Here is a 20,690-nt window from a genome sequence, read left to right as displayed (position 1 = left end):
CTATGTGTGTAAATGTTGAGCTTTGTGTGTTGTTTGATGGCCAACTTAAGTGTCACACAAGCTGAAGAGCAACCTTATGTTGGACTGCACAACACCAGCTACCTGAGTTTAGATCAGTTATGTGATGATTTTGATTTGTGCCCTTTACCACAGCTGAACTTTTGTTTTCAGTACATTGTCCAGCGAATGTTTTTTCCAAGTTTTCCCACTTGGGCATTGCTGGAGTTGCAGTTCTTCCAAGTGCCTAGTTGTACTAAATACGAAGCGTAAATGTGAACATTTACAGCAGGATCACATGATGGTGTGCTTCTTCATATAAAAGAACAATCCCTTCTAAGCAGCACGCCTGTTTTCTGCATACAGGATATTTTGTGTGGTGGAACATCCCATCACTGGAACTCCACCTGTGGTCTGAAGTGGTACATTCCAGACACAGGTTTGGCCACGTCTTCTGCTGCTTAAGAGAGCTAGGCCTTCACTGCTTTTCAGCTTCAAAATCTAAACAGGGTATAATGAATAGTAGTGCTTGCTGAATGGTGCAGTTGCCTCTACAAAGTCTCTTTTTAATGTTTTTAGGATTGGGGACCCATCTGAGCAACTGTTTAGACTAAGCAGGCCACGGTGAATAGTATGTACTGTGTAACTTTCCACTGAAACGTAGTTTCCTCAGAGTCATGAGTTGCTTCATGTTTGTTCTTTGAAAGAGCTTCACATAAATAGATGATGGTCCTGTCAGTGATTCAAATTTAGAGAGCGGTTTTTAAGGTGGCACAACAGAGCTGTTGCTCAATCATCTTTTTTTCTAAACCACTGAGAAACTTGCTGCTGCAGTTCAACATTTGAAGACTTTGTAAAACTTTGGGGGAGTTTGTGAAATGTTCATGATTTGACAGCAAGAAATGGTTTGCAAGGCAAATCTTTGATCTGTGGACCCTGAATTCAGTTGTGGGAGCTGCAGGAGGGAAGATGGGGCCCGACAATTAACGAATGGGACCACAATGCCAGCGAAGCCATTTCTTGCCTATGAAAAAGGACGCAATGGTTTTGATTCTGCTAAAATGGTGATTCTTTTCTCGGTCTTCATATTTTTGCTTTGTGAAGAACAGTAAGAACTGGAGAAATATCTCTGGATCTATTAACCATAAGTGCCCCAGAGTAGACTGGAAGAAGACTGGAAAAGTAATGGTTAATGGCATGCAGTTTCCATCTCTTTCCTCTGGATTCTTTCTTTTCTGTCATCATCTTCAGTCCTTAGTTCTCATTCTCCATCTGTCATCTGTTCCTCCTTTTGGTGGTCCCTGCTGCAGTTGTTGCGGACTGTGAAAACTGTATCTGTGTTTACTCTTGTCATTTGCTCAAGGGCGTGTGTGTGTGTGTGTGTGTGTGTGTGTGTGTGTGATGTTTTGTATATCCATTGCAGAAAGACCTTGAGCTGCACACCCTGGACAACAGCTAAAGTATTTATAGAGTGCCTCTCATATTAAAAAAAAATACTAAGGTGGTGTAAAAGTAATACGCAAGTACAATAAAACATAAAATGCCATAAAAAGGATGCTCTTGTAGGAAAGCTTTCTGATTGTGCCTTTCTTCTTCAAGTTGTGGGATGGTTGCTGCTTGTTGGTATAAGAGATGCTGATACAATTCAATCCTCTTTAGGAGGAACTATCACTGGGTCTGAGCTTGGCCCTCCCAAACAACAAACAAAAGCTAAGACATTGTCATCAAGTTGATGGCAAGGGTGGCACAAGGTTTGAAGCAAGTCTCAACCTCCCTGCCCCTTGCTGACTTCCATTTTCCCTTCTTTGCACGGGGAGGCTCCCTGTAACATAATTTGAGGACTTGTACAATAGAAATAAACATTTTTGTCCTTGCAAATGCAGTTCAAGATCTTTCGCTTTAAAAAACCCCCAGCCATTTGTGTTCTCCATGTACGTATGTTGGAGGAGCTGTGTTTTATAGAGTATGCTGGCATTTTATTTCCTGCTTTCTTTGTTGCATTCCTTGAACAATCAGGCAGGGGACTTCAGCATGGTGGTAGGCACAACGAGGGGAGATTTAGGAGGGAGCAAAGAGGCTTTGAAAGCAAATTATCTTTTGTGAAATGGTATCATGAATTGGAGAGTTGAAAATGGAAGAATTAAGGCTAGTTCGCATGATACTGCTTTCTGCCAGGATCTCATGTGAATCCTGCCTATGCATTTCTTACGTGGGACTTGCCCCACACACCTGTTTTGCTACATGTAGAATGAAATAGATAGGGGAAGATAGCACCCTAGTCTCTCACTCTAGACTCTTAATGGGAAGCCAAGGTGGATAGTGCTTCCTCAAGCTGCCCACAGCTGTGACCATTCAGCTGTCCTCTCCACACCCAGTTCCAGGCGCAGCAAGTCTGTTGAGTTTCCCCGGAGGTCCAAAGGATGGGGAACAGGGGGTCCCTCCACTCATTGCTCTTTCTTTACTCTCTGTCCTCTCCTCCTTGAAGTATTGTAACTGTGGATATTGGATGGGGAACCTGTGGCCCTTCAGATGTTGTTGGACTCTCATCAGCATGGTCAGTGGGCATGGATGATGAGAGTTGTCATCTAATATTATCTGGAGAGGTCACAAGTTCAACATTCCTGCTATAGATCGGAGAAGGAATTGGAAGACCAGGGGAGCATATTTCAGCACGCTCCCACCTTATTACCCTGTTGCCAAAAGCTTGTGCTTTCGGGGGATATCTTAGGAGCCCCTTTGTGTTCTGAATAGCAAATCAGTCTGCCTGTGCTGCTGGACTGTGGTCTGTACTCATGGCCAGTTGCTTGGTCTGATATGTGTGTCTTTGGATTCTCATGCCCCTCATTTGCAGGAGCCCCTTGCATGCATGTTGAAAGGTGATGTCTTATTTTAAAGCTACATCTGCTTCTTTTCTCCAAGTGGTTTCTTTACCGTATGGGCTGTGTCAAGGTGGAAATGATTTCGACTGTTTTGTCATGTTAATGCTGCCTCTGAGGGTGTAGCATCAACATCCTTCCTGAGCTATAACATGAACGCTTGCGCAAGTTAAGTTTCCATTAAGTCTTAGCCAGCAGATTACAGGGGGAAATGATTAAGTCGTGAATTCCAGCTAAAAAGATGAAGAGCTAAAAAGATGTTTTAGAGGAAACAATTCATAAAAGAAATTAAATAATAAATGTGTACAAATGTTCTAAGTCATGAATGCTTTGTTCGAAATAAAGCATGCTGGGGGGAAAGGGTGTCAAAAGTCCCTTTTGTGGGGTTCACCCAAGGTGCAGAAGTAGCAAGTTATTTGCATTTGGGGGATATAAAATTATCTTGTTCCTCTTCAGATCTTCCTGCAAGGACAGTCTGGTCAAATAAATCGGGGCTGTGTATGTTCTGTACAAGCACAGAACTTGCTATAAGACAAGATTATGCTGTAACTTTAGAACCTGGCTTCTTGATCATATTGAAATAAAAAGAAATAATAAAAGCCCTTTTCTAGCCATTATGGCTGAGTATTCTTGGAAGTGTGTGGGCGAACCCTGCTGAAATCTCGGAAGCCAGTGAGGATTGCTAATGAGATTTCTATTATTTGTCGCTGGGTCCTCCATGTTCTTTGCCACGTACAGATAGCAAAAGCAGAATAAATTGGACAGAGCAATCACATTTCATAATAAATCATTCATAATAGAATATTATGATGATTTGCCTAAGTTCTGATTCAGCTTGCAGAATTCTGGTTCAATTTTTTAGGCCCTGGTGTTGGGTATAAGCACCCTAAAATCCACATATTTCTTAAAGCAATCTTAAATCTGTTTTAGTACTTTAAACGTTTGTATGTTTTAAAGTAGGGTTGTAATTTTTTCTTGACTTTACTGTTTCATCTTTCGTAAACCACTTTGAGGTTTCTTTTTCCAATCAAGCAGTATATACATTTTATTAAATAAGTAAGTAAGTAAGTAAGTAAATAAATAAAGCAAAGGTTTATACCCCTCTGGTTATGAAACTAGGCAGGAAAAATACATAGGAAATGCCTGCTGAAATCACAGAAAATTGAACAGGGGCTGGGAGGCTTTCCAGGACTGAGCTTCAGTGCCCTACGTAACTCTTGCTATTCCCCGTTAGTAACAGAAGCAGAATAAATTACAGTACAAGTAGGTAGGCACTTTAGTTTGCTTAATCATAACCCACTGACACTTAACTTTGTTTAGTGTAGAACATGGTTTACTTTATAGCAGAATTTTGATATTTTGTTATCTTCTCTCTAAGGTTCATAGTATACATAGCCCTGTGTATATAGCAGTGTTTCCCAAACTTGAGTCTCCAGTTGGACTATAATTCCCATCATCCACAACCGCTGGTTGATAGGTAGGGTGATGGGAATTGTAGTCCAACAAGAGCTGGAGACCCAAGTTTGAGGAAGCTGGTATATATCATCCAGTTCTTGGCCAGGCAACCTCTTGCCTTTCTTCCAACTTCTATGTACATGTTTGCTTCTCTCTATTGAGCCTGGAGCATCTTTGCTGAGGCTGATAGCTTGTACTAGAGTACAGAGCAGCTGCATAGTTCATGGTGGCATTTAAAGGGGGGGGGTGACTCCTTTTTCAAAAGTCTGCAGAGGCCTGAATGAGGGATTGCCCATTTCCCACCATATTTCTTCAGAACTTAACTTGCAGTTTTTATGTCCAGCTTGGAAGTTCTGTGTTTCGCAAGCATCATGTCGCTCTCCCTCTGTTGGCTTTGTGGAGATGCCTTGCTCACCTTTTCTTCACATCCTCCTAGAGCCTTCTCTTCTTTCATTTTTTCCTCCTTTGGTATTTCTTTGCTTCTCTCCATCCATCTCCTGGTTCCTCATCCCCCTGCATGCCACTAACTAGTTTCATTAGATGTTAATTGATTTGTGAATTCAGGCTGAATTGCATCATCAGCAGATGGCGGATCCCGACCTGTTGGAGGAGTCTTCGTCTCTGCTGGAGCCGAGTGAACTGGGAAGAGGAACCCCGCTACGGTTAGGGTACGTGCAACTTTCACTTTTCAGCAGCATCGGTTGTGTTCTGTAGGATCTCTTCTGCGCATCAGGCATGATTGGTTAAGGCCGTAGGACTTGGGTTTGCATTCTTCTATACTATTCTTGATTCCTTGGAGGAGAGCAAGCTATTTCTTGGTGTTAATATTATTTAGCTGAATCTGAATTAAGTTGCTCAGTACCAGATCTGATTGAACAGGATGCATCCCTTGCCAGATTGTTGACAGAAAAGCAGTTAACTGACAGCAGTTCCACTTTTGTGTTTTTGGAAATGTAAAGAACCGAATAAATATTGGCCCCAGGCTGTGCAGATAATATAGAATTTCTGTAGCTTATCAGTTTTCACTCTTAGTGCTGCTTTGATATTTGGATAGCCTTGACAGCAGCTATGGATGCCTTTTATGTGCACCAACAATTGATAAACAGAGTTCTTGATTTACACAATAGTGGATTTTGTTCAGATTCTGAAAGGTTGACATGGAAATAATGATTTTCAGTTAAAGATCTACTAAATTTGTCCTTCTATTAGCATGCAAAATTCAGGCAAAATGACAATCCTATGTGTTTCTGTCTGTATGAATTTTGTTCAGCTTCCATTCTCATGTTTGATTTCATGTAGTATTGTACTTGATATTCACTTGTTTTATTTTCTGTGGTGCATCTTAGTTTTTTTTATATAATTTCTGAATAATGAATCATTGTTAAATGGACCATTTTAACAAATAGTGTCCTTCAGCAGACTTCCAGCTCTTTGAGAATGTAGCTTCTTTAGGTCTTATTTCTATAACATTTGCTAATTTTTGCCTCAGCTCAGATGTTAATGTCAATCACTTTGAACTAACTATCTAGAACCCATAATGGTTTGAGGTTCTGAACATACAGCAGGTATACTATGTGGTGTGTAGAGTGCTTGGCTGCTTTTGTTTTTCCTTTGTCTCAACACTCAGTGCCATAAGATTATGCCTCTCTCCTTGGTGTAGCAGTCTTTGGGAGTAGACTGTAACCTATAGCTGGTCAATTCAGACATCACATCGCAAATCATGATTCACAAATCCACCTCAAAGCACGGTTCCCCATCCTGCTTTGCTGGTCAATTATGAAACAAGGGTTGCCAGTTTATATGTCATGCCAAACCATAGTTCTGCTTCCTTAGCCACAGTGTGTCAAGCCTTTCTATAGGCACAGCACAAAAGAGCAAAAGTGGCTTCATAATAATAATAATAATAATAATAATAATAACAATAATAATGCTCCCAACAGAATATTAAAAATAGAATCAAACATTAAAAACTTCCCTAAACAGGGCTGCCTTCAGATGTTTTCTAAAAGTCAGGTAGTTCCTAATGCTGAAAGAAACAGAGTTTGAATCCTACCTTCTTTTTTTTACTAAAATTGCATAGACAGTGGCTTGTTTCCCTTTCATATTCACCAAACCGTTGATGTTGGGTCCCTCTCTTGCTTTCTGTTGCCTTTACTGTATCTGTCTGTGTGTCTTCCAGGCCCTGCACTGAACAGAACATTGCTGAATGCATACTCATTTCTTTTATTTTTGTGTGACTTCCATTGTGTTCAGATTTGTGGCTGGTGTGATCAATCGTGAGCGGATCCCTACCTTTGAGCGGATGCTGTGGAGGGTGTGTCGTGGAAATGTCTTCTTGCGTCAGGCTGAAATTGAAAATCCGCTGGAGGACCCTGTGACGGTATAAGGACTTCTTTTGCAGCCGCAGGCTGCTGTGGGCTGTCAAGATGAAAGCTTGCAGCCTAACTTCTTACAGTGTGTTCTTCTTAACAAAAGCTTGACTTCTGTTGTGGATCATGGAGAAGTCATATTTTAATTGGATCTGAAATATAACTGCCTGCTTTCTTTGAAGCCGTTGATAATGCCCTCATTATGTGGAGGTGTAGGATTGTGAAATTTTAAAAGTGGTCTTTTCTTTTGACAGCTTAACAATTCACTTACAGAAGTTACCTTTTATCTCAGTACCCTCAAATACATCCTCAAAAGAGTTTTATGTCAATATCCTTAAAAAGATATTCTCAGTTGAAGTTTTGACTATGTATGGTTTTAGTCCACTAAAGAAGAACATTAAGCTAGATGAATGAGCTCAAAAACCAAATGCTCTCTAAATATTGGATAGACTTGATTTAAGTACATGGTTGCATATTCTAATGTCTGTGTGCTATAATAATTAGATTTGTCACATGTTTTAAAATGTAAACAAAATGGATCCTGAAACACACTGTTAAATGACACACATGGATCTGGTTTTGTTAACTTAAACAACTAATGGTATCAACAGGGTTAGTAGTGAGGACAAATAATGGTACCCAGCCAGATGGGCGGGTTAGAAATAAATTATTATTATTATTATTATTATTATTATTATTATTATTATTATTATACGAGGTAGTAAGTAGTATGGAGCTTTAATAATGCCAGCTACTCTAGAATTTGGGCTCAGGGGTTACCCTAAGTCTTGGGAAATGCTTCCAGGCAGGCTTGAATCTTGGGTGTCTTGTTTGAGAAACCAAACACCAGTTACAATGAAGGTGAAATTAGGATTTGTGAAAAGTTCAGATGGGTGCGTTAGAGGCAGAAAAGAGGTCTCCCCCCCCCCCCACAACACAGTTTGAAGCCCCTAGTCAATGTTTATTTTGTTCCTACCACCTGTCTACTAATGTCCAAGATAAGCAAATCTTTTCATTTTTCCTTCATTTGCATGTCTGTATATGCTGCAGAAACCAGCTCTTTGTGGGGTGGGATATATATTTTTAAAGCACAGTCCCAGCTTAGGATTCAGAATGTCTTTGTCTTAGAGAAGGCAGTCTGAATCATAGCAATCAGCTGCCTTCATCCTTAGCAGAGGAAAGTGTAACGGACAACAAGGTTGCACCCACCCAATGCCCCTATTCTCATCAAGGCTGCAAAAAAGTTTCCTAATGGAGGTAGCCCGGTGTCTTGTTCTTGAACAAATGCAGGAAGGGGGGGAAGTCGCTATCTGAGCCCAGCCAGCTGCCTGAAGAATGCACTCCTGGCCTCCCCGGAGAGTTCAAGGGTTTGGACTCTAAAGTCCACTGTATACATCAGTTCCTTTCCATTCACTCCTTTTCCTTCTGCTTGTTTACTGCAGATCACGTCCTTGTTCAGCTGCTAGGCTTATCTGCCTGGGTTCTCTGGTTACATTGCAATTCCTCTTTATACCAGCCAAACTTAATTAGATAGGGTTATTAATCTCTGCTTCTCCTCCTCCCCTGCCCCCCTCAATTATTCTGCAAAAGCACAATGAGTTTACTTGGTAGCCTCTCCCTGGAACACGTATGAGAGCCTTGCAGGGTCTGAGGTGGAACTGGATACATTTTGAAAGGCTCCCTAATGCTACAGATGTTGGCAGGCTGCTTGGGTGTGTGTGTGTGTGTGGTTGAGAGCCAGGAAATGGCTCCATATTAGTGTTAAAGGTTTTGAAGGCCTAACCCCAGAAGCTTATTCCGCTGTTTTTTGAAGGCTTCTCTCTGCATTGGTTTCCCCCCTTCTCTTCTAGGGGGACTATGTGCACAAGTCGGTGTTCATTATTTTCTTCCAAGGTGACCAGCTGAAAAACCGAGTCAAGAAGATCTGTGAAGGGTAAGCAAGTTGGAAATACGGGAGGTTCTTGGAGTTCAAGCAGCTCATTCCAAATTCATGTAGAGCTGGCTTTCAAGTGGTGAGCACTCCATCATGTTAGCTGTGTTGTCACTTTGTCACTGAGCAGACTGTGTGCCTTTCAGATTCCGGGCGTCTCTTTACCCCTGTCCAGAAACTCCACAGGAAAGGAAGGAAATGGCTGCTGGAGTCAACACCAGGATCGATGACCTTCAGATGGTATGAATTATGTGGGGGTGGGAAACAATCAGGTTTTTCCCCATGATGCTCCTCCTGAGCTCTGAATTGTTCTCTTTTGTGGTTTGCTACCCTCAGGGAAGTTTATCTTCAATTGTATACTCGAATAATAGGAGTGTGTAGTGTTCATTGATCTAAGCGGACAGATAATTTGGCTGTGAAAGCTAACTGCCAGGTGTCCCTAGAATCAGGTGTGGCTTTAAGCACCCTCCTGTTGTGCCTGTTTTCCAGTACCTTTTAGGCTGCGGCTGCTGTCAATGTACATTTCTTTACTGGACAAGAGGGGCAAACTGTCCCTCCTTCTGTCGGCAAGCTTCTGTGCTGCACTTGTGAAGTTCACATGCTCAAGTAGCATCGCAGGAATTATATGTGAGCGTTGGGCATCAAGCAAATCAAAGAACACACACCATTCCTTCTTCCCAGTAACGGTCCAGTTAAGCAACCATTCCCTACTTTTGGCATGTTGGCTCTGGTCCAAAAAACCCCCCCTAAGGCTATAACTATTTCCTTAATTAAGTGTTTTTAGGCCATATCTCAGGGTAGACACCCTCACAAGGCTGCTTACAATAGTAAACAATAATAAAAATAGGTAAAATAAAAACATCTATTTAAGGAGCTCCAGGTATACATGATTCAAAATAATTTCAATTTCAGCACTGTAATACCACCAACAGGAAAAAAGCAAGGTGATATAGATGGTTTTTAAAAATCCTGCATAAAAACGTTAATACTGATCTTAGTGAGTAAAGAATGCATAAAGGTGGGGTCACGGAAAATGCTATTGTGTGCCTGCCCAACCTACTTGATCTCAATACACAGGCAAGATCATATGGATGAAGAAGGTCCTTTAGGTAACCTGGTCCCAATACTTTTCCAGTCTTCCTTGTGACACCTGACTAAGCTTCCCTGAATGAGACATCCTTTACTAAGTCATTTCAATTTGCTTCCCTGGCTGGGTATGCAACTTTGGTAGCCTTTGTAAACTATCTCCTCCTGGGAATTGGCAGGGCGAATTTCTACTTGCTGATTCTCTTAGACCTTGGAGGTTTTTGGCACTGTAAGTCACCACATCTCGTTACTTGATTTGGAGCTTCTAGAGGGCGTTCACTGCCAGCCTTGAGTTGCTTTTGGTTTCTCTGGATGATTTCAGAAAGTAACCTTCGAAGACTGCCAAGCCATCTGCTTACTGGCTATTTTGCATTCAGGGGCTGCCTTTGTCTCTAGCCATTAACTTTGCTGGCTAGCTTCTTGGCCCAATTCAAGGAGCTAACTTAACCTGAGATATCCTAGTCTTGCAGAGCCCCTCTTCTGCCTCAACATATTTTTCTTTAGCAAAGGCCCTACTGAAGATCCTTTTCGTGAAATTAAAAAAAAGGTAGAATTTGACACAGTACTTTGGGCTCAGCCATTGCCCTGAGGCAATGGGCTGCACTTCTTGTGGAGATAACAAATGCAGCTCTGTTTAGCCCCCTGTAAAGCACTATTTGTGGTCATTTGTTGGTTTTGGGGTACTGTCAGAAGCTGGCCATGCTATAGCTTCCAGAGTGGTTATATTGTTTTAGTCTTTTTAAGAGACCTATTCTGTGTATATGGTCATTTTTCAGATGTAAAGTTTTGAAGCAATCTGGTCTTTTTCACAAGAAATCTGCCAAAGTTGAGAAACTCCCCACGCAGTCTCTCCCCACCCCCACCCCATGCTGCATTTTTCCTACCAAATGCCAGCAGAGGTGGGGCAGGGGTGAACATTCTCTTACTGGGAATGCAAGCAATTTGTTCTTTTGGCGTACTCGGCAGGGATGCTGTGGGCTATGTAGCATATATAACTGCAACAACATGGTTGGAACTGCAGAGCTCGTGAGCAGGGGTGGTCCTGTCCACCCCCGTTTTTCAGTCTTCCTCACCACTGCGTAGTTATCATTCCCTCCCTCTGCCTTCAGCTAAACATCTTGTTGTTCTTGGGCTGGAAGGGATTTGTGGGATTGTACCATGGAGGCATGGACATGGTTGTCTGCTGCACAACAAAAAAACATCTGGGGGAGGTGGGGGGAGGGAAGATATAAAGTTTGTAGCCTGAACGGCTGCAAAAATAGGATCTGAAAATATGTGAAGTCTCAAGCTAGAGTGGGCTAAGTAAAATTTCCATAGATGATAGGGTAGAGAATGATGAACGCCCCATTTGAGTCTCATCTTTCCTTGGTTAATGCAAAGCAGAACAAACATTGCACATTAAGACTATGGGTAATTGCATTTATTTTAATTGGAGCACGTAATTCCCTGTTTTCTGGATGCAAAATCTGTACTATACACAACCACAGTCTTTGTTCCAGGCTTCCTGTATCTTCTGTTACAGCAGAACTCTCAGAATTAGACAGTGTTGGAATGCAGTTCAGCATCTCTTGAGCCTGGCCTTATGTGACATGATCCCTCTTCCCCTTCAGGTGCTGAACCAAACCGAGGATCACCGACAGAGGGTCCTGCAGGCTGCTGCCAAGAACGTCCGTGTCTGGTTCATAAAGGTGCGCAAGATGAAGGCCATCTACCACACCCTGAACCTCTGCAACATTGATGTGACCCAGAAATGTCTCATTGCTGAAGTCTGGTGTCCTGTTGCTGACCTTGACTCCATCCAGTTCGCCCTCAGGCGGGGCACAGTAAGTACAATTCATACCACTCTGGCTCTACTGCTATGCCCTGAAAACACTGCTGGCGCACACTTCCAGTGAAAGCATCTTTATAGGCAAAACATGGGGGGAATCCCATTGGTCTTGGAAGCAAAATCTGCTGCTTTCCCCAAAAGACTCTTGGTTTTTGGATACAGGTGTCCTGAGTCTAAACAGGACTGCAGAATAGCCGTGGCTAGTTTCGTGTGTGGACACAAAGTACTGCTCTGGCCTTGACAAACGTGCTTCTTCTCCAACCCTGATATTTGTGTGGATATTTCAGTGGCAATTTATTTCTTCCCCTTTTTGTCTCCACCCTCTAAATGGGAGAAGAGCACAGTGGACACATTTGAAATCTGCCTGACTTTGAAAACAAACACGGCCTTTGGCCCAGATTCCTCACTTCTTTCTGAAGGGAAGAGACTCGCCTAGAATTTTTAGCCTATAACAAAGATACACCCACAGCTTGGATCCCCTTTCTGACTCTGTAGCGTTAGGACAACTGAATTCTTCTAGTTCTGGACTCGTTTGGATGGTGACGAGTAGATCTTTTCCACTGGGTTTTAAAAGCTCATCTGACGCGCTGTTTGTTTTCACATAATGCACAGGACATTTTAATACATGCACACCTTCCTGCCTTAAGGCACTTGACTGGGAGAGGGACTGGAATACATTAATTGATTTGCTGTTAGAGGCTCAGGAGCTAATCCAGTGCGATCTCTCTTGCCTTTGGGAACATGCCTGATCATGTAATTTGCATCCGTCGGAAACAAAACGCAGCTGTTCAGGGAGCCTGCAGAGTAGTAACCTGCAAGAGCTTTCTAAATGATAACGAAAAGTGTGTGGTGATAAGTGGATCTTGGTTTCTGCTCCACAACAAGCTAATCTCTCTAACCTCCAGTGTGTTTGTGTGTAACAGGAGCACAGCGGATCCACTGTCCCCTCCATCCTGAATAGGATGCAGACCAACCAGACGCCACCCACATACAACAAGACAAACAAGTTCACCTCTGGGTTTCAGAACATCGTAGATGCCTATGGCATTGGAACCTATCGTGAGATCAATCCAGGTAATGGCGTCTGGCCTACCAAAAGCAGCCTTTCCTTCTAGCACCTGATAAATTGTCGAAGAAGCTTGATCTGTCTGTTCTCTCTGGCTTGTGCATCTGCATAACCCTATGTGGAGAGGAACTGATGTTGCTTGGGGTGGGGGAGGGTTGACTCTTAGCAAATACGACTGCAGCATAGATCTCTTCACCACCACCACCACCACCCTCAGAAACTAAACAGATTTATGAACATAGTGAACCAAATCCATATAGAACCAAGGAAGCCAAGGAGGCATGTGTTTGGATGGGAGGCTGCCAGGAACCCCATGTAAACTGCTTCTCAGCTTCCTGCAGAGGGATAATGGAAAGTATAATGAATAATAAAAAAGACACAAAACTTTATGGCTTTTAAGGTATGCTTGCCAATCTTCTTGAGGCACGTGTAGAAGGTGATTAATAAATTAATAAATAAAATAGAAAGGGAGGTATCAGCAGGCTCATGGGAACGTCGAGATTTGTAAAAGTAGGAAAAATATTTAGGGGATCCCCCTACCCCACAAAAAACATCCCACAGTTAATTAAGGGCTGAGCATGCACAATAGGTACATAATGCTGGCTGGCAGGGTAGAACTGAGAATTGGAAAAGGATGTGGATGGCTGGAACCCTGAATAGGAACACTTCACACTGCAGTATTTTGTTGTAGCTCTCACTTGCCATGTCTAACATTTATTGTTAAACGACATCTCCATGAAGCTATTAAATACTCTCTTGGGGAAATAGGCAGCTGTGCTAGTTCATACAGGATATGTTAGCATTTGAAAAATAATTAGGTTTGAAATACATTGTCTTATCCCAAGCTAGTTAATTTCCCTTACCTCAGAAGCAGAATTGCTCCTTTGCTAGCTTAACGCAGCATCTCCTTCATGAAAACTAAGCAACTTCTGTAGAGCAGAAGGACAAGGGTTGGGGGGTTTTTTGGTCAGAGAGAAAGAAGGCTCTGTTAGAGAGGAATCTGAGCACCGAGAAGGGGAAATGAGTGAGCTGATATGTCGGCTTACTTTTTAATCCAATTTAAATGAGTGTGAAGCTCATTTCCTTACACAAGGACTTCTGTGAAATATTGTAAAGCTGGATGAGTGGTGGCTTTTTTCTTCAGGGCTGCATAGGCTTCTGAAAGAGAGAACGTCTAGTCTTCCGAGTCAGTTGCGCAGAGTTCAGCAGAATGGCCAAGTAGCATCCTACAGCCCTGAGTGGTATGGAAAGAAGACATAGTAGTAGTCTGAGCAGAACAACTTTACTAAGGCTATTTAGTTAGGTGCATGTAGCAGTCTACTACACAGTATAATATTATCCACTTTGATATATCTAAGGATATGGCTTCAAGTATTCATTGCGTTTGCCGCCTAAAAAATTGCCAGTGAGGCAGTGGATTTTCAGAATGCGCTAAGCCAGCTCATATAAGGAGTCCATAGGGCTAGCGGTCCAGAACTGGTCGTGGGATGGCTGCCTCTCCCAAGAGATGGGCTGCATTGTCCATCATGCACTTACCTTCACTTGCATCCCCCCCAGCTCCATACACTATCATCACCTTCCCGTTCCTGTTTGCTGTGATGTTTGGGGATGTCGGCCACGGAATTCTCATGACGCTGTTTGGTGTGTGGATGGTGATCCGGGAGAGCCGTATCCTGTCACAGAAGAGCGACAACGAGGTATTGACGGCAAACACACACACACACCCCAATTTGGGCAGGGTGTGGCGTTGGGAATGAAAGCGAAAGTGGAAGATCAGTCTCCGGCTCCTTGCGAAGTATTTGATTCCATCTTCAATATGAAGAATTCATTGTAATCTAAAGAATAGCAAGAATTAGCGAGGTCCTTTCCTGGCAGAGTTGCGACTTTTGCAACCTTTAAAAAGCAGAAAAGCTTTGCATGCTGCCATAAGGCTAGTATGCTTTGAGAGGTACTAGAATTTGGTCTGGAGAATGGCAGGGGTGCAAATAAGCTTCACTTAATTTAGTCACATCTACTGGAAACTTGTTTGGCATTCAAATTTGAAGAAGGAAGCTTTGCACTTTCTGGTGTTTTTCTGCCTCCTTTCCCTGGGCAGAGCAGGCAGGCATTTTCAGTAAGTCTCTGTACGTCTGGATCAGGCCTGTGACCTCTCAAGCCCTGGAATAAGGTGGACAGAGATTTCCCTTGTCTTTGGTCGCAGTGTCCTTCTCTGAGGGGTGACAGCGGTGGGGAGACAACAATGTCTTGATTATGCAACTCGTATTTTTTATATCTCTCTTCCCCCCCCCGCCCCCAAATTCTCCTCCTCTTGTTTACTGGCCAGATGTTCAGCACCATTTTCTGCGGCCGCTACATCATTCTCCTGATGGGTTCTTTCTCCATTTATACCGGCCTGATCTATAACGACTGCTTCTCAAAGTCTCTCAATGTGTTTGGCTCATCCTGGAGCGTCCGGCCAATGTTTCTGAAATCCAACTGGTCGTAAGTTGATGAGATGCTCACAAAGACACAAGGAAGGCCTGTGAAATGCTCGCTCTGAGCAGTGTGCTAATGCGGGAGGGGTGGGTGGGAAGAGGAGGACATGGCAGGGATGCAGCAGCACCTCCTGTGTGACTAGCGCATTCTCTGTGTGGAACTAAAGAACCAGAGCTGTTTCCCACCCCGCCTCCCCTGCCCCCCAGCTGTGCCAAAGATGCACTCCACTATAGTGCCTGTGTTGTACTCCTCCAGTCATTCTTTGTTTATAGCTTTCTGCTCTCTTGCCCACAGAGAAGAGCTTCTCAAGGAATATCCCAGCCTTCAGCTAAATCCTGCCATTGAGGGTGTCTTCGGCGGGGCATATCCCTTTGGCATAGATCCGGTAAGAGCACCTGCTTGCAGCTACTGTTCATGAGTAGAGCTGTTTGTTTCTTGAACAGCAAGTGTTGATCAGGGTGGTACAGTTCTGAACTGTGCCACTTTCTCTTAAGTCTCTTTTTGGGAAGCCACCGTGTAAAGAACTCTCTGCATACAGTAAGCTTAGTAAACCAGGGAGGAGGCTGCGCTGAACTGTTCCCCTACTGATGTTGCTTTATGAAGGGAGCTCTTTACGTAGGAGAGTATTTTTAAAAAAGACTGAAGCACTACAGTCCTGAATTACTCTAGTACCTCTTTCAGCTCTGTCTCACAAATTAAGTACATAGGAAGCTGTCTCATGCAGAGTCAGACCATTGGTCAGTCTATCTTAGTACTGCCTACACTGACTGGCAGCAGCTCTCCAGGGTTTCAGGCAGGAATTTCTCCTAGCCCTACCTAGAGAAGCTGCGGGTTAAGAACCTGGGACCTTTTGCATGAAAGGCAGATTCGCTAGAGTCAAATGTGGCATGCTACTGCTGTGGAACGGAAATGCCCTTGAAGTTACTCACCCCTAAAGTGCAAATTGTGTAGTCTCACATCAGGGTTTATTAGTGGGCAGTAAGGTTGAGACCAAAGTTCACAGTGGGGACAGGCTTGCCTTCAATTATGTGGAGAACACAGGGGAGGGAGATCCACCCAGATCCTTGGTGTATCCTTTACACTCAAAGCCTTTCACAGAAACTGTCTTAAAGTTGTTCCTGTAGCCATGAACACACGGTTAGCATTTTTAAAAATAAAAGACACACCACGCCATGCTTGGTCTCAAGGATGCTTTATAAAGGAAAAGGAATGTTCCTACGGAGAGCAGATTATTTTGGGTGTTACTGAGGATATTATGGGTCTGGGTGTACTTAGTTAGCTGTTTCACTGTTTGTCCTCTTCCTTGGTTCTGAACACCCTTGGGTCTTTGCACTTTGCACTAGATCTGGAATATCGCCATCAACAAGCTGACCTTCCTCAACTCCTTCAAGATGAAGATGTCTGTCATTCTGGGCATCATCCACATGATCTTTGGCGTCTCTCTCAGTCTGCTCAATCACATGTGAGTGTGCTCATTTTAGTTTAGCAGTCAGTAGACAGGCTGAGAAGATGCAGGACCATAGAAAGCTGCCTTATACTGAGCCCAGACCTTTGGCGTGCCTAGCACAGTACGGTCTGCACTGACTGGCAGCAGCTCTCCAGGGTTGGAGACATCTCTCTTGTATCCGTTGATTGAAGGCAGGGTCTTAAATTTCTTCTTTGCATATCCTCTAGCTACTTTAAGAAACCTCTGAACATCTACCTTGGGTTTATCCCTGAAATAGTCTTCATGACATCGCTGTTTGGCTATCTGGTCATCCTCATTTTCTATAAGTGGACAGCCTACGATGCTAAGAACTCCATGAAGGCACCAAGTCTTCTCATCCACTTCATCAACATGTTTCTCTTCTCCTATGAGTCCGAAGAAAATATGCTTTATAAGGGACAGGTAGGTGGTTTGGTGAGGGCAAGAGCTGTTTTGCAGAAAGCAGCGCCTTCCTCGTTCTGGCTTTAAGTGTGTGTGTGTGTGGGGGGGAAATCTACTGCTGAGCTGGGAGGGGAAAGAATCATAGAATTGGAAAGGATCCTGAGGATCATCTAGTTCAACCCCCTTCAGTGCAGAAATATGCAGCTGTCCCGTATGGGGATCGAACCTGCAACCTTGGCATTTCAGCAAGAACTACTCCTTTGCAAACCACATGAAAACATGCAGAAGCTCCCATTTGTTGTGAGGTTTGTGCAGGAGCACACACATCTGTATCTGCTAGCATTTATGCAATTTTAGAATACGAGTTTTGATGTAAGAGCAAGTTTCTAGACCCTGTGGCAACAGGGAAGTGTGGGCAAGTTCTCCTGAAAAAATCTGAAAGGGTTCTTCACTCAAATGCAGGCAGGAGGGCTTAGGGAACTGAATGTGCTTGCCTGTTGGTGATAATCTCACTCCCTCATCTCTGTTCCCCACAGAAAGGGCTCCAGTGCTTCCTGGTTGTGGTAGCATTGCTGTGTGTGCCGTGGATGCTGGTTGCCAAACCTCTGGTCCTTCGCCAGCAGTACTTGCGAAGAAAGCACTTGGTGGGTGAATCTGTTTTTCCCTCTTTCCTTTGTAGGTCTCATTTGTTCAGATACTAGAGGTTTAGTCTGGATTTCTGCGACGGAGATCTGCATCCAGATGGAGCTCTGTTAGCACTTCAGTCCTAAGCATACTTTCTTAGAATGAAAACGTACTGGAATCATTGCGACTTGCTTTCAGGTTTAGGATTGCAGTTTAAATCCTGCTTGCAGGCAGAGGCACAGCTGTAATTTAGCAAACAGGCAGCATCTCTCATGACCACTGGTCGCTTTCTGGATCCATCCGAAATCCTGGTTCATATGCATGCATTTGCCACCCATGGTTGGGATCCACAGAGCTGCTTTAAGTGTGCCCCAACCCACTGGGATTTTTTAAAAAACCCTTTCTTTTGACCAGCCGGCCCCTGTTTCACAAAAGAGGCTTTTGAATCTCCCATTTGGTTTCAGAAGAGATTTGCCCATGTAGAGTGAGACGTTGCTGCTCAAGGGAGCATGAGCTCAAGCAGCCACTTGGGAGTGCGGAACTGGTGTGGTTCTGCTGGAGGAAAATAGCCTTCCATCAGCAGAGACATTCAGAATGGTTTAGTCCTAAAACCCGTCGTGCAGCTGGTGGCGTTAAGCTTTTAAGGACACCAACCTGCTGCTGTGATTCTCCAGAGACGTGGCGGCTGTGGTGTTCTTGTGGCAAGCTGTTAAAGATGCAACAGCCCTTCAAATTGCAGCTCGGTTAAAGACGCTCCCTCTTCCTTCTCTGACCATCTCATCTCCCCATGACCCCTCCATTCGTCTCCCTTCTTTTCTCTTTGTTTTTCTCCTCCTTTTCCCCTTTTCTTTCCTTCCATTCGCTATCAGGAAGGGCAGCCCGTGGAACCCCCTGTCAGCCCAGCCCAGAGTCCGCAGGCAGTAGAGGCAGCGGCGGCTGCAACAGTGAGTGGATTAAAAGATGCCAAAAGGATGCACATGGCGAGAACGGGAGGTGCCCAGGGGCCTTGGAAAGTATCTGCCCCGAGGAGGAGGAACGGCACAGCGGCCCTTTCCTCGGAAAGATACGTTCCAAGAAATCTCATTCTTTCCAAACCCTACACTCACGTGCTCAGGGGACACAACGCAACCATATAATATGGTTGGATTTCAAACTTTGGTGTGTATGCCAAGGGTCTCCTGCAGTTGTGCTTGGCAGAGGACTCTAGGCAGTGCTCAAGGGTGTGCCTCCCTCATTTCCTTGGAGTGCTGTCCAGGTTTGTTGGGGCCAGCCGCCGTTCATCGTAAACTGAGTTGTATATGCGCATGCCTTGGGATGCGCCCAACTCTCCTCTGTGGATGCACACTGCAAGGGAAATTGGCAAGGATGGACAACGCTGCCTTATGGGCAGCTTCCTTGTCATTATAAATGTTAATTGTGGAACTCCTAAGTGTCTAAGGAACCTCAGAGTTCCTGGGGCACACAGTTTGAAAACCACGGTTGCAGCACAAAGAGATTCTTCACCCTAGTGTGTGTATGTGGGGGGAAGCCCCCTCTTTCCAGATGCCAAGGCCCTTGGCTTTTGCATAGCTGCCACTTCTGTGGCTTTCCTCCCCTCCCTTTCTTCACAATCCTCCCCAGGATTTTTGTCTCTCGAGTACGTTTTTAATTTGCATCCCATGTTTTCAGAGTGCCATAATTGGTGGTGTCTCCTCAGCAATGCCATCCCTTCTGAGTTCACGTCTCTGGCCTTCACCAGTTTCTTGCTGCCTGCTAGCTAATGGTCGCTTTGGGAATCCTTGTGGCAGTGCACTGAGTTGCTGGCTGCCCACTTCAGTGCTGTTCTTAATTGTGCCCACAACTCTCTGTGCCGTTGTGACAGTGGTATCCTACCTACCGACAATTGCCGGAGAACAAAACAGCTGTTTGCATTTCGGTATGCTGTTGCACTCCAGAAAGTCTTCTGCAGTCAGTTGAATGGCATGCCAGGTTTTTGGAACAAAGCACGTGATTAGTGCTGTGAAATTGGGGTGTGGTATTTAGCAGTTAACCCGGCAAAAAAGTTGTGTGTTCTACAGTCTTGCTGCGAGAACATGGAATTTGCTGCTCATGAAAAATCTGGTAACTTGAGAATTTCTTGCTTTCATGTGGGAAATGGTTTTAACCCTCAAGGCTACAAAGGTGGGCTGAAGAACATAGGACCAGAAAGCCCATTAGCCCAGCATTCTTTCCAGCTGCTTCTTGGAGCTGGCATGCTTGAAACTGAAGCTGATAACCTTCTCAACATCTGGTATTCAGAGGTATACTGCCTCTGAGTATGGGCGTCCCATTTGACTTTCAAGTAACTATCTGTGAAATTGGAAGCCAATGGGATGGGGTGGTCAGGTGCTCTGCAGCCTGCAGATTCCACAGTATGTCCCGTTAGACTTAGAAACAATATGAGTTTCCTTTTTGCCAATTTTTTATAGAATATATCAAATCTATTTCTTACAGCAAAGGGTGTACACACAGACAGATCTATGTTCTTTTTTTTAAAAAAATACTGATTAATCTACGTTACAAAGAATCTCCCTTATGGACTTATCAAAGTAAGTTGCCTTTAAGAACAACATAGTTATTAATGTATTCCTTCCTAGCATCCGATGAAGGCTGCAGACATTGGAGAGTCTCAAATGGCTGAATGTATGCCCCAAAAAGGAGTGACTTGGCCTGGCCTGGCCTCCCCATGTAAGGACAGGTCTGGTCTTCCCTGCTTGTGTTGTCGAAGAGCCAGACAGTGTCAGCCATACCCAGCAGCAGAGTTCAGGAGGCTTTGCGTCCATTTCTTCACTTGCTAACAGATTATTTATTTCATAGGCCACTGATTGCATCGTTCTCTAGGGAATATTGTGAGAGTTCTTGCTGATGTTGCATACGTACAGCCTTTTTTTTTTTTTAAAGCATTTGAGATTCTTGATTCCTGGCTCTCCTTCTCTTACTTCTCCTCTCTCCCCACCCCTCCAGCCCCTAATCCCTAATTTCCCATTTTGAGAGGTCCAGTGTCTGGTAAGCTCTCTACTTTAGACTAATGTTGTTTCGCCAGCTTTTGCTGCCTTTGGATTCGTAGCAGAACAAGCTTAGGCTGTTCTGAAGAAGGAG

The 20,690-nt window shown here is 44.0% G+C and overlaps 1 protein-coding gene across 18 annotated transcripts in view; it reads left to right on the top strand.

Annotated features, from left to right (window-relative positions):
• The window catches only part of ATP6V0A1 (ATPase H+ transporting V0 subunit a1), a 42,366-nt gene that overhangs the window by 7,410 nt on the left and 14,266 nt on the right, over positions 1-20,690 (top strand). For 6 of the 18 annotated variants that reach the window (XM_083469606.1, XM_083469608.1, XM_083469609.1 and 3 more), the window contains exons 6-17: positions 4,914-4,996; positions 6,582-6,708; positions 8,548-8,630; positions 8,774-8,867; positions 11,324-11,536; positions 12,465-12,615; positions 14,165-14,304; positions 14,931-15,088; positions 15,377-15,467; positions 16,426-16,544; positions 16,757-16,970; positions 17,486-17,593. In XM_083469606.1, coding sequence (XP_083325732.1) covers positions 4,914-4,996; positions 6,582-6,708; positions 8,548-8,630; positions 8,774-8,867; positions 11,324-11,536; positions 12,465-12,615; positions 14,165-14,304; positions 14,931-15,088; positions 15,377-15,467; positions 16,426-16,544; positions 16,757-16,970; positions 17,486-17,593 — 1,581 coding nt within the window. Of the gene's footprint in view, positions 1-4,892; positions 4,997-6,581; positions 6,709-8,547; positions 8,631-8,773; positions 8,868-11,323; positions 11,537-12,464; positions 12,616-14,164; positions 14,305-14,930; positions 15,089-15,376; positions 15,468-16,425; positions 16,545-16,756; positions 16,971-17,485; positions 17,594-18,442; positions 18,518-20,690 lie in introns of all 18 variants that reach the window. The other 12 variants (XM_083469602.1, XM_083469615.1, XM_083469612.1 and 9 more) reach the window with 3 other exon arrangements.

The sequence above is a fragment of the Podarcis liolepis genome, assembly GCF_965112155.1.
Source record: "Podarcis liolepis genome assembly, chromosome: 13".
In the NCBI taxonomy this organism is placed as follows: domain Eukaryota; kingdom Metazoa; phylum Chordata; class Lepidosauria; order Squamata; family Lacertidae; genus Podarcis; species Podarcis liolepis.
The sequence above is the reverse complement of the archived record's forward strand: the minus strand, read 5'-3'. Positions and strand labels throughout refer to the sequence as shown.